At 40.4% G+C, this 13341-nt stretch overlaps 1 protein-coding gene across 2 annotated transcripts in view; it reads right to left on the bottom strand.

The window, feature by feature from the left end:
* The window catches only part of INVS (inversin), a 59938-nt gene that overhangs the window by 29552 nt on the left and 17045 nt on the right, over window positions 1-13341 (bottom strand). For both annotated transcript variants that reach the window (XM_080976554.1, XM_080976553.1), the window contains exons 4-7: window positions 2704-2877; window positions 1952-2119; window positions 1132-1312; window positions 329-438 (exon numbers count right to left, since the gene is read on the bottom strand). In XM_080976554.1, the coding sequence (XP_080832680.1) occupies window positions 329-438; window positions 1132-1312; window positions 1952-2119; window positions 2704-2877 (633 nt within the window). The remainder of the gene's footprint in view (window positions 1-328; window positions 439-1131; window positions 1313-1951; window positions 2120-2703; window positions 2878-13341) is intronic.

Raw genomic sequence — 13341 nt, 5'->3', positions numbered from 1 at the left:
GAAATGGAGGCAGTGCGCGGGAAGCTAGACTGCACCCTGCAAGCGGTGGCCAAAAAGCGCCTCAGCCACAGTCAAAAGCCAGGGGCAGAAAAACTAGGTTTTAATGGAAAAAATAAACAAAATAAATAAGTAAATCCAACAGCGGGGGTCGAGGCTTATCTGAAGCAGGAGAGCCGAGGAGAACGCTCTGCTGCGTCAGGCAGGAGAAAAAACTGAGGTGAAGGAGCCCATTTCCCACAAAGCGTTGCTCCTGCCTGCATCACCCCACTGGCTCCAGCATCCCACAATACAAATCAATATTTCAACATAACCTGTTTGTTTCACGTACAGCAAAGTTACTCTGGGCTGCATAGTGTAAAGGTGTTGCCCCTTGACTGTCAGATGGGATGGTCCCAAACTTGTTTCTTTCCAAAAGAAGGTGGACAATCTGCGCATGACCTAAAAGAGAGAGCAGAATACATATGACTTAGCTCCCTATATGTGCTCCAGATTTCTTCCCTCATCCTATGAGAATGCTGTTATCTCTCTTTCCACCAGCGCATGTGCATCAGTGCAGGGTCCTATCTATTTTAGTTATGGAGCTCTGTAAAATGCAGCATTGATACAAATAAGTAGGAAGTTACAAAAAGCCAAGCAAAGCTGGCAAATTTGGGCTGTTCAACAACATGTTATCTGCTCATTTCCCCTACTGAAAGAGAGATCAGCAGTATGACTGCTAAATCTAGAACCGTACAAATCTGACAAGCAACCGTATCTGTGTGCATCTTAATCAACCTCAAGATTCTCCTTAGCCAAGTCGCACTGCATGTTATGGGGAGGGCTGTAGATCAGTGGTACAGTCCGTGCTTTGCATGGAGAAGGTCTGAATCTCAATCCCTAGTATCTTCAGCTATAACTGGGAAAGACCGATAACTGGAGAGCCGCTGCCAGCCAAAGTGTGTCAACAATACTGAGCTAGCTGGACCAATAGTCAGAGTTAGGATAAAGCAGCCTTTATGTTCCTGTTTCCCCCTCTTTCACACCAGTCAAACTTCTTCAATGTTTCAAGCTCCAATTTAGCAAATTCGACTTCCCAAAAATTGATACATATGCCCAAGAAGAAATTTAGAAATTTAGTCGTTCAGTATTTACCCAGTAAAGCTGCCCAGTGCAAGGGAGTTCGAAATAAATTATCGTAAGAGGTGACATTGCAACCTTCATAGGAGGTCAACAGATCAGCAACAGCTACATTCCCATCAGCAACTGCAAAGTGAAGGGGAGTTCGTCCTTCATAGTCTTGCCAGTTCAGCAGAGATTCAGTTGGAGCAGCATCCTAGTTGCAAAAGTGCCAGGTAGATAAGGTGCGATTAGCATTATGAGATCGTAGCAGCTAAGAGAGGATGGTTTTACAATTAAGAGGTTGAATGAATGAATTTATTAATACGGTCACAGACCAGCGCCAACACACACAACATCACAGATCATAAAAAATATATATAAAAAATACAAAGGACAATATAAGTATAACAAGCATTTAAATATAAAAAATTAAAATTAATTATTAACATGCCCCCTGCTATTAACATTTGGGGGTTTGGTCACCATGGGAATTAAGAGGTTACATTACAGCTGCATGTACTCAAGACATTTAAACCCAAAATTATGTTAGGGAGGTGCTTGCTGGCCAGGCTTCAATTTGACCTGGGGTGGGAGGGATGGCAATGGACTTAAAGAAGAGGCACCTTGCCCAGGGCTCTCTCAAATCTAGCAGCACCAGTGTGAATCCACGTTAATAAGTGAAGTTGGGAGGCATTCAAAAGGACGTTAGAGTGTCTCTTGTGACAGAGACAACCCTTACGACTATGAGCCCTAAAACGATTCCAAGTACTCTTTGTGGTGCCCACATACAACTGCCACTAAAAAAAAAGGTACATCAGATCAGATTGGTATTTATTTGAAAAGAAAGCCTTACCAAAATGCACTTAACAGTATGAACTGCACTTGGATCCTTGTGGTTAGCAGCCCAATGAAGTGGAATTTTGCCTTCAATATCTGGGATTCCAATATTAGAATCATGTTTGATCAGAAGTTTCACATGCTCTGGATTATTGTAATAGGCACTCCAGTGAAGAGCAGTTTGCTGGGGGTAATTAGAAGAGATGCACAGTAAAATGAAATAAACATTCTGCTTTTGTGAACTTCAGAAACCATGTAAAATGAACAATTTACAAATTATGGAGACTGAGGACAGTTGAAAGTGAGGGAATGCTGGTTTATCAGAGGCCCTGGGTTTACTTCTGTTTAGTCTCTGGATGTGACCAACTGCACAGAAATGATCTCAAGTATGCTGTACATAAAACACAGAGGGGAGTTCAGGATTCATTCCAAGCACACAATGACATGAGAAAGTGGGATACAAAACGATATCCACTATGCATTACTTAGTGCAATGAAAAAGGGAGTTGATTCAAAGTGACAATCCTGAATCAGTAGTCTGATGGAGTGAGTTGAAAACTGATGGCTAACTGAAATGCTGATCCCACAGGGAAGTGAATTCTAAGTCTCTATCTTTCATAGCATGTGCAGCTGATTTGGGGAGGGGCACAAGTACCAGTTCCCTGGCAGTAAGGAAAGTTCCAATGTTTGTTCTGGTCAGATGACACAGAGACCACTAAGAGGAGCCAGAGGTTTCAGCAACAGTAAAAGTTACAAGTCTGATTTTACCTTGTTTTTGTCCTGCGTATCTACTTCTCCTGGTGCCATGTATTTAAGCAACAAAGCCAAGCACTTGGGACTCTTGTGCCGTGTAGCTAAGTGTAACGGAGTGATTTCTTCCAAATCCTTCTTCATCCAGTTTGCTCTACGAGCAAGTAAAAGCTTCATAAAGCGATAATTTCCCTAAGCAATGTAATGAGGAAGGGGAAGAATAAAGTTAATTTCAATGACTAAAAAGCGTTATGAAACCAACATGTAATAATTTTGAAAAGCAATCATTAGAGGTAATGGCAATATATAGTTTATAGTCCTGTGGACAAGTGACTAGAATCATAGAATTGTAGAGTTGGAAGGTTACCCTGAGGGTTATTCTGGTCCAACTCCCTGCAATGCAGAAATATCAACAAAAGCATCCATGACAGGTGGCCATCCAACCTCTCCTTAAAATCACCCAATGAAGGAGTCCTCAAGCTACTGAGGGAGTCTATTCCACTGTCAAACAGTTCTTATTGTTAGAAAGTTCTTCCTACTGTTTAGTCAGGATCTCCATCCTTGTAACTTGAATCCATTTGTTCGAGTCCTGCCCTCTGGAACAGCAGAAAACAAGCTTGCTCCATCTTCCATGTGACAGCACTTTAGATATTTTAAGATGGCTATCATATATCTCCTCTCAGTCTTCTTGTCTCCAGGCTAAAAAGGTAAAGGTAAAGGACCGCTGGCAGTTAAGTCCAGTTGTGAATGACTCTGGGGTTGTGGTGCTCATCTCGCTTTACTGGCCGAGGGAGCCGATGTTTGTCCGCAGACAGTTTTTCCGGGTCATGTGGCCAGCATGACTAAGCCGCTTCTGGTGAAACCATAGCAGTGCACGGAAATGCCATTTACCTTCAAGCCAGAGCGGTACCTATTTATCTACTTACACTTTGACGTGCTTTCGAACTGCTAGGTTGGCAGGAGCTGGGACAGAGCAACAGGAGCTCACCCCGTTGCGGGGATTTGAACCGCCGACCTTCTGATCAGCAAGCCCTAGGCTCAGTGGTTTAACCCACAGAGCCATCTGCATCCCGCCTGTCTCCAGGCTAAACACACCCAACTCCCTCAACCATTTCCCCCAAGGCTTGGCCTCAAGACTCTTTATCATCTTGGCAGCCCTCTGTGCACATTCCAGCCTGTCAATATCCTTCTTAAATTATGGCACCCAGAATTGGACACAGTACTCTAAGTGTGGTCTGACCAAGGCAGAACAGAGTGGCACTGTTACTTCCCTTGATCTGGACACTATACTTCTGTTGATGAAGCCTAGAATAGCATTAGCTTTTTTTTGCTGCTGCATCACACTGTTGTCTGATGTTCAGCTTATGGTCTACTAAGACTCTCTAGATCCTTTTCATATGTACTACAGGCAACCCCAAGTCAAAGTAGTAGGTTGTCATTACTTTCTCCTAATCAGCCAGGATCTAGAGTAACACAGTTTTTAGAGTATTGTTAGTTTTTGAACAAGTTATCTGTCTAATTCTTTCTTATAGTTTTGTCCTGAGTGTTGACTGGCTTGCAAAAAGTTTACATTTTATCCATTGAAAAAGGTGGCGGGGGGGGATTTTGAGCCACTTGGTTGGCTAGAGATAAGAGTTTTAAACCTTTCCCACATCAGTAATTTCTTAAGATTTTTCTTATCGATGGGGAGTTCATTCATTCAGATAAAAATTCATAACCATAGAAACCACAGTGAATGTTAACTATCACTTAGTAGGACGTGCTTCCAGACCATCTTACTCTGGGATATACTTTTAAGAGACTTCATGAATACAGAAACGTAAGCAACTACTAGTGTTTCTCCCCACAGGTATAACACTTGCAGAAAGCCTTCGGGCAGGGGTGCCAGCCAAGCAGTACCCAAAATAGAAGAAGGTTTTGCAAAATATATACTGCATCTTGAGAAAGTACTCCAGAGGAAATTATTTGAATTGGGAAGCCTTACCCATAAATACTTTACCACATGTTAAAATCTAGGAAACCATCTGGTGGTAATTAGATTTATTAACCATATATGTGTTCTCCTGAAAATGTTCTATTGAGAGGGATAATACTTGCTTTGAAATTAAATCTAGCTACAGGAATTTGGATAAATTGAATAAATATTCCCAGAATGAAGCAATTTTCTGAATTAAAGATGAAATGATAAATTCTGTAATTAATTAAAATATTTTTAAAGCAAAGAAACTCTTTTCTAATGTCATTACTAAAATCAAACCAAACATAAAACATTTACTTGATAGATGCAAATTCATTATCATGTAAATTAAGAGATGTTCTTTGCTTTCTATTATTATTATTTTTAGCGCAAGTTTCCAAAATTATGGAGCCTCATCAAAACAAAATGTTTCCATACTTTGAAATAAGAGTTTTCTTGTTGAATATTTTTGTTAAGAAAATGACAGATAAATAAATAGATGGATAATATAAAGAGAAAAAGTGAAATTAAAAATCGAATCTGTCTATCAGTTCTTCCTTCAAGGAGAACCATGCAGTGAGGAGATTATAATAGGATATTATCTTAAGCAGGGGACTGGAATTATTTTACCCTTCAAGTCAAAAGTCATCTATTTGAGGGAGGGTGACCCTTCAGCTAGAGAACTGTCAATGTTGCTTTGGGGGTGAATGTGAGTTTCCATAGATATTGAACAAAAAAGGATTGTAGATTTATATTCATGTGGAAGTATTCCCACTGATTTCAGTTTAATTTTTGAATAAGCATGATAGGAATTACAAAATTAATTTACTGATTTTTAAATACACTCAGTGGAATTAATAAAATAGTACATAATTATATTTTTAACAATAATGGGAAGAATAGTAAAGAAGACTGAATTGTTCTTGTTCAGTCTGATATAACATCTTGGGAATTACCTACGTAACAAAGTAATTCAGTGCCTAAGTAACTAAGTGTAGATATGGTTTCCAAACATTATCTACACTAATAATATAATATAGAAGATCTACACTGGCTCCTAGTACGTTTCCGAGCACAATTCAAAGTGTTGGTGCTGACCTTTAAAGCCCTAAATGGCCTCGGCCCAGTATACCTGAAGGAGCGTCTCCACCCCCATCGTCCATCCCGGACACTGAGGTCCAGCTCTGAGAGCCCTCTGGTGGTTCCCTCTTTGCGAGAAGCCAAGTTACAGGGAGCCAGGCAGAGGGCCTTCTCGGTAGTGGCGCCTGCCCTCCCATCGGCTGTCAAGGAAATAAACAACTACCTGACTTTTATAAGACATCTAAAGGCAGCCCTGTTTAGGGAAGTTTTTAGTGTTTGATGTTTTATCATGTTTTTAAAATTCAATTCGGAGCTTCCCAGAGTGGCTGGGGAAACCCAGCCAGATGGGTAGGGTATAAATAATTATGATTGTTAAAATTATTATTAATTATCATCATCATCAGAGTATCGGAGCAGGACCTGGGAGCCCAGGATACAAATCCCCATGCGTTCATGAAGTTTAATGGGTGACACTGGGTGAGTCACAAACAGGGTCAATGGGAAAGGGGGGGGGGGAAACCATATACATCACCTTCACCGCCTTGGAGGAAAAGTGGGGTATGAATGCAATAATAAATAAATGAACATATCAAGCCTCAAACAGACTATCAATCTGGATAGCCAGAGCCCCTGAAACTGGAGTTTGAGACAGCTTCTCCTCCAGGCAAATTCCTCTGGGAAACCTGCCCCAGTTACAACAGGGTCCTCATGTTCCCCAGGGCCTGACTAAAGCCACTCTAAGGCGTTTGTTGTATCTGATGGATTTCCACTGACACGTCATGTGTGAATGCGTGGATAGAGATGATAGTGCTTCCAATGAAAATTCCATATTGGAAAGCCATCTAATTCAATGGGCATCTGCTTGAAAATATGTATAACCAAAAACTGTTGTCTTAGAGTCACACATTACTACAAATGTTTTCTGGTTTCATTTGCACAGTACAACACTCACCCTTCACGCACAGAAACAGGATAAATGTTTGGTCATTTTTGGTGACCGGTTTATTTCAAAGAAATTATTTTTCAAATCCATATACTGCTGTTCTGGCGCAGATATTGGTGCTTACTTCTGAATACAACTGAAAACTTACCCTGCAGTTACTTATTGATAGCATATTATTGGTGTGGTTGTTCCTGAAAATGATCTCATTTGCTTAGAGTTTAGTGAAAGCCACACTGCAGGTCACTGAAGGTGCATGTTTAAATCCACTACAAACTAAGTATGTTTAGAAGTGAGTGACAAGTTGCCAGCATCTTCTCTGTTACACTGGGATTTTATGAAGCCAATGCTTTTTCCCTTGACAGAACTGATATAACAAACACTATGGCCTTTTATAAGGCTGATAGAATATAGGACCTTATAAACTAAATCAGTGATGTCAATTTAATAGTGAATATGATTGAATTAGATAACTAGTAGAATTGTAAAGCACCTTCTTTAACATAAATTGCTGCTTAGTGAAAGCATTCCATGTGTGGCTAATCCTTTTCAAGTCAATGATGGCAACAGCACCACCCATCTTAACAGTGGACCTACGGTAAATCTTAAGGAAAGTACCCTTTTGGCAATGTCACCTTCACCATCCAGGACACCAAAGACAGAACTCTCAGCACACAAAAGAAAACTCAGCTGAAAGGCAATTTTATTAGTCACTTTCCAAGTTTAAAGAGTTTGTCCGTCTGGCAAAGCAACCTAGGCAGCAAACCAGCCAAGAACATCTGCGACTTGGAACCCATTCTGGTGATCAACTGTGGTTTCACTGAAAGCAAGGCAGCATGCTTAGCTGCTCTATGGCTGAAATGTTACAACATTTCTTCTACAAATGCCCACTGAAACCTTAGCTTTGTTCAGTTAGTTTCCATAGGAATAAGCTGAACTATCAAGTGGTGCACCGTGAAAGGGTACATGTACAAGCACAGTAAAAATGAGAGGAAAGAGGCCACTTCTCCGTGTACTTTTCCTCTTTAAACTGAACCTTTGACTTTTGAGCTCACTGAGCACAACTGGTGCAAGCTTTCCTTGTTCTGCTTGTTGTTCAAAAGCCTGTGCTGAAATTTATAGGAAACAATTGACTGCTTTCAGTTCAATTCTCTAACATAACGCATAAAATGTTTTCATTTCCAAGTCATTTTAGGTGCAGTTAGTAGTGGTTTTAGTAGGTTTCCTCCATTGCTCTTTTAGATAAGTTCAGGCAGAAGCTTCTAAAAACAATTTATCTTGCATGAATTTAAGACACAAGATAAAACACACATCCACTTACACATAAACACTTACAGTAGCTTCTACTGAAATCTGATTCAGAATTATTTCGAGCTAGTATCATACGTGGGCTTATTACAAGGCTGACCCAAAGAGAGGGACGACTCAAGACCATTTTGTTGCAGTAGTAAATACACATCATGTTGCTTATTTTTGGCTATGGCAATTGCTTCTGAGCTTATCACTCAGTATCACTGGGCTCAACATATATACTGGAGGTTTTCCAAGCAGCAGTGATCTTTATACACTTTGGAGAACTGACAATACTTGTCCCTATGCCAAAAGAATTAGCTTATATATAGCTTAGTGATTTAGGTAGCTATGCGGTAAACTAGGAGGATATACTGGAGCACTCATTTCCCAAAAGTGGCTTCTTCCAAGGCATATAAGTCTACGAATGTTTTTTCTGTGGCCCATGTGACCTACAGTTCTCATGATAGAAGCAGCTTATTCAGTGGAGTGTGCTGTGAAGTGTATTGGAGTGACTAAGTGGAGTGCCAATGTAAGTCTTGATCCATGTGGATAGAAAAGAATTAGATACTTTCTTCCTCATGGTAGAGAAGTGAATGGAGACAAACAGTAGCGGTTTGTTTAATGACCTGAGCGTGGGAGATGTAGATCCTCTTTGATGTCCAAGCCCACTTCATAGAGTGGGATGGTTTGAGGCAGAGGTAAGATCATTTATTAAGCCATACAGAAGACCTTGCGGATAAAGATTAAGTCTGGGTGAAAAATTACTTAAGCACTGTGGAAAATGGAACAAAGTCTTTGACAGAGAGATCACTGCATTCTGAAACCCTCTGTGTGGTAGAGATGGCTGCTAGGAAAACCACTTTTAAAGAAAGAATCTGGAGTGAAGCCAATATGAGGGGTTTAAAGGGTGAGGACTTTTGTAGTGCTTGGAGAATTTTGTGGAGATTCCAGAATGGGAATCTATGGATTATAGGTGCATTCAAAAGAGTTGTTTGTTGCAAAAATATCTTAAGTAGAAGATGTCTTCTGATGGGGCAGATGCACAGTTTTGACAGAGCTAGTAAACTGTATAAGCTAATAAAAATATTTTCCCAGTTGTGTTATTTTAGCATGCAGCCAGAAAGTTTTTCTACCGATATTCAAGTACCAAGAGCCAGTTCAGTTTTAGCTAAGGGACAGTCAGAGGAATTCATTTCCAAGAGGAGGACTGCATGCAACAGGATCAAAGAAATAACAGGAGTAGTTCTAGCACTACTGGGTCTGAAACCTTTCAAGGAAACACAACGTCTCTAACAAGATAATCTATTTTTCAGACATGCACAGGTACAGGGTAGCACTATAAATATCAGAAGGAGATTCAAAAAATTTTTCAAGACAATGACTCAACAGTGGTATACTATATTTCAGAAGTACAGCTCTTGGTGACAGTGGTGGCTTAGAGGACTCCTAGATGAATGGGAGTAGAGAAAACAGGCAGGTTTCATTTTTATTGATATAATATTTTGGACAAGGGAATTAAGCCATTGACATAAGACTTTAACATTAATTTTCATGCATTAGGAGGGCCCTTAAAATTAATGTTTTAAGATGTCATTACTTGAAAACATTATTGTCCATTGGTTACAGAATCTGTAGGGAACCTACTGCAATTAGATTAACTAAGGAGGTTCCCTGAATGCAGGGCAAGGCTATATGCTGCCAATAAGCACAGAATTCCCAATGGTATGTTTTCTTTGTTAAGCAAGTGGAAATTCAGAAGACATCTCCAAATGAGAAACATGGAGGGTGTAGAAAGGTGTTTAATCCTTCCCTTGGAACAGCCTTTCTCAACCTGTGGGTCCCCAGATGTTGTTGAACTACAACTCCCATCACCCCTAGCTTTTAAGACCAGAGCTCAGGGATGATGGGAGTTGTAGTCCAACAACATCTGGGGACCCACAGGTTGAGAACCACCGCCTTAGAAGATGGCTACAAAAGGAAATGTCCAGAGCATGAACCTTCATCATCTGCGCATAACTTGGGTCTCCCAACACCTGTAGTACCAGGGACTATCTTGGGCAGCTGTGTGCACATGTACATACATAATAATTATTTATTTGGGATGGCAAAATCCTTTGAGCCACTTGAAAACTTTTGAAGATGGTGCTTCTAAAGTTCTTAAACTGACATACAGGCAAGACCTTCAAAATCTGCCTTTAAATGGAAATATATTTAAAAAGGGAGCGGGTGGCGCTGTGGTCTAAACTGCTGAGCCTCTTGGGCTTGCTGACTGGAAGGTCAGTGGTTCGAATTCCTGTAATGGGGTGAGCTCTGTCCCAGCTTCTGCCAACCTAGTAGTTCGAAAGCACACCAGTGCAAGTTAGATAAATATTTACTGCACTGCTGTGGCGGGAAGGTAAACGCCGTTTCCGTGTGCTCTGGCTTCCGTCGCGCCAGAAGCGGTTTAGTCATGCTGGCCACATTACCCGGAAAGGTGTCTGTGGACATATGCTGGCTACCTTGGCCTGAAGCGAGATGAGCGCCACACCCCATAGTCGTCTTTGACTGGACTTAACTGTCCGGGGGTCCTTTACCTTTTACCTTTATATTTAAATGGTCTTTCCCCCCCTCAAAACAACTGCATGGGTTTTGTCAGGCAATAGTTTGCATTAAGGCTTCATGATCATGCAACAATTGTAACATTGCACTGCTCTTCTGTTAGGGTTGTATCTATTGATAGTCCTACTCAGAAGACATCCACTAAAATTAACAGACATTACTAACTTAGGTTTTTAAATTTCAGTGCTATATTCCAGGAGGATTGTACCACACCCTGTACTAGGTATCTATTGTCAGCCAATAATTTTCAACAAAATGGACTTGGTAAAGGCAAATAAAACTTTAAAAAGTATTTTGAGGGAAGACTTCTTAATACCTTTTAAACGGAAAAGCTGATTTTAAAAATATACCTTTCTTAATGGAATATCTCCTGACTTAATGGACTTAATATTCTTAATGGAATATCTCCATGAAAACCATAAGAAATCTTTCTTCAAATAATATCAAATGGGTAAAAAAAGAAAAAGAAATGTTTCAACTACCAAAATGATGCAATGGTGAATTCTTTATGTGCTTCATAGGAGCACACTGAAGTTCTGGGCATGCATTATTACTGCTGAGATCTCTTCAAATAATTATTATTTACAAAAATATTGTAGTTCTTTCTGAAACATCTCCTTCCTTTATGGTTGGTTTTAATATCTTTCAAGTTGAAAACTTTCAAATTTATATAACCTCCATCTGAGTAGTTAAAATTGCTTTTACTTAAGATATAAATAATCAGCCAGAATTTGTATTATGTTAACAGCAGAGTTTCCTACCAAAAAAGAGAGTATCATTTCAAGTTACACAGGTTCATTAACTACATGGACGTATAATTAAACAACAACAAAAAAGAGGTCAAAGCATACATTAACCTATTTTACTTCCCCCATCTATTACATTTTCAAAAGCTTCTGTATGACTTCACTCTGCAAGCTGTGAAAGACCAACCATCCACCTTCTTTTCAGTATGAATAAGGTTGACATCTGACAGCTTCACATAGCTGACAGGGTTATACAACAGCCCACCCTCCCTATTCTCAATCCAATTAGACCTCTAATCCTCCAGATGAAAGGCCCAACTACTCACGTTCTTCATGACAACGACAGCTATTGATTATTTGTCACTGCAGCTAACACCTTCTCTGTGGAGGCCACTCTGACAGAAGCAAACCTCCCAAATTAGACAGCACTTTATCTGCCCTGGAGGCCAAATGGCACAACAAGTAAAGGCTAATAAATGGTATAAAAATGAACAAATCATAACATTATGACAGGTTGATCGTTGCCAGTAGTTTCACAACTCAAGCTTGACGCTCTGCTAGACCTGCTCCTTCTTTTCTCTCTTCCAATTGTGCTCCAACTTTGACTGAATTAAAGGCCAGAACAATTAAGGCATTTGACCAGCAAGGGTAAGCTGGAATGGAAGTATTGCCAGGGGACACAGATGTCAATAGCAGACTACCCATTTGTCAATACAAACATTTGAGACATGCAAATGCTGATGTCCTGGTTCTCCACTAGGTTGCACTGATGCCCTTCATAAACAGCTCAAACGGGAACTGGTGAAATTAACTTCCCAGACTTGTAATTTTCTGTTAAGAGGAGGATTTTTAGGACTATAAAACGGAGTTTTATAAAAGACAGTGCAAAACTATTTATAAAAAGAAATATTTCTGACTCTTTATAGTTGCACAGTAAAATCTGTGTCAGAAATGTTTTCTTAAAGCCCGAGAAGAAGGATTTATGTATTAAGAATGACATGATAAATTTAACCTGTCACAATAAATGACAAAGAAAGCTTGACTATTCTAGGGTTCTCATACCGTGCTCCTATAGAGTATACAGTGTCTACTAAGAAGGAAGTGCTCTGGGTTCAATGGGACCTATTTGCAGGTCTATAGGATTCCAGCCCTAATTTCTTTTTTTTTAATATTTTACTCAAGAAATTAGCAATTTAAAATGTTTTAGCTGCTGCTTCCTCCTCAACAATACTTATGTTTATAATGTTTAGACTTCAAAGAGTTACTTTAGACACATACAAGTGTTTGAGCATATCTAGTAGGATTTTCTGGCTTTTTCTTTAAACATCAGACCCTTATGCCCCATCACAAATGGCTTCTGGTATCAGTTTCACAAACTGTTTGCCACTGAACTGACTGGGTTCAGTCAACACTTAAGGCTCTTAATATCCTGCATTTCTCTTCCCCACTTGTACTCTAAACGGGCACATATAGTCCCAGAGACCAAACTTAAAACTGACCAATTATGAATTCTAAGTTATTTAAGAAAAAAACCTGAGTTGGTACTATACTGAACAAAAAATCACCACCAGGGAACTTGCATTCAATAGATAATGTAGGGATGGTGGGAGAGTGAAGGTAGGTTGCTGTGGAGCTGCAGGAGAAGGCAGGCGTGGGATATAGCTCAAGAAATACCATATTTTTCGCTCTATAGGACACACTTTCTCCCCTCCAAAAATTAAGGGGAAATGTGTGTGTCCTATGGAGCAAATGCAGGCTCCTTGACTTCAGCAATAGCAACGTGAAGCCTCTGAAGCGCAGAGGGAGTGCTCCCTCCGTGCTCCAGAGGCTTCGCGTTGCTTTTGCTGAAGCCTGGAGAGCAAGAGGGGTCGGTGCGCACCGAACCCTCTCGCTCTCCAGGCTTCAAGGATAGCTGCCTGAAGCCTCTGGAGCGCAGCGGGAACTCACACTGCGCTCCGAAGGCTTCGGGTTCCTTTTGCTGAAGCCAGGAGAGCGAGACTCTCCTGGCTTCAGCAGAGAGGGAGAGCTGCGCAGCGCCCCTT

Source organism: Podarcis pityusensis, assembly GCF_964106645.2.
Source record: "Podarcis pityusensis genome assembly, chromosome: 13".
NCBI lineage: Eukaryota > Metazoa > Chordata > Lepidosauria > Squamata > Lacertidae > Podarcis > Podarcis pityusensis.
This window is presented reverse-complemented; position numbering and strand designations above follow the sequence as displayed.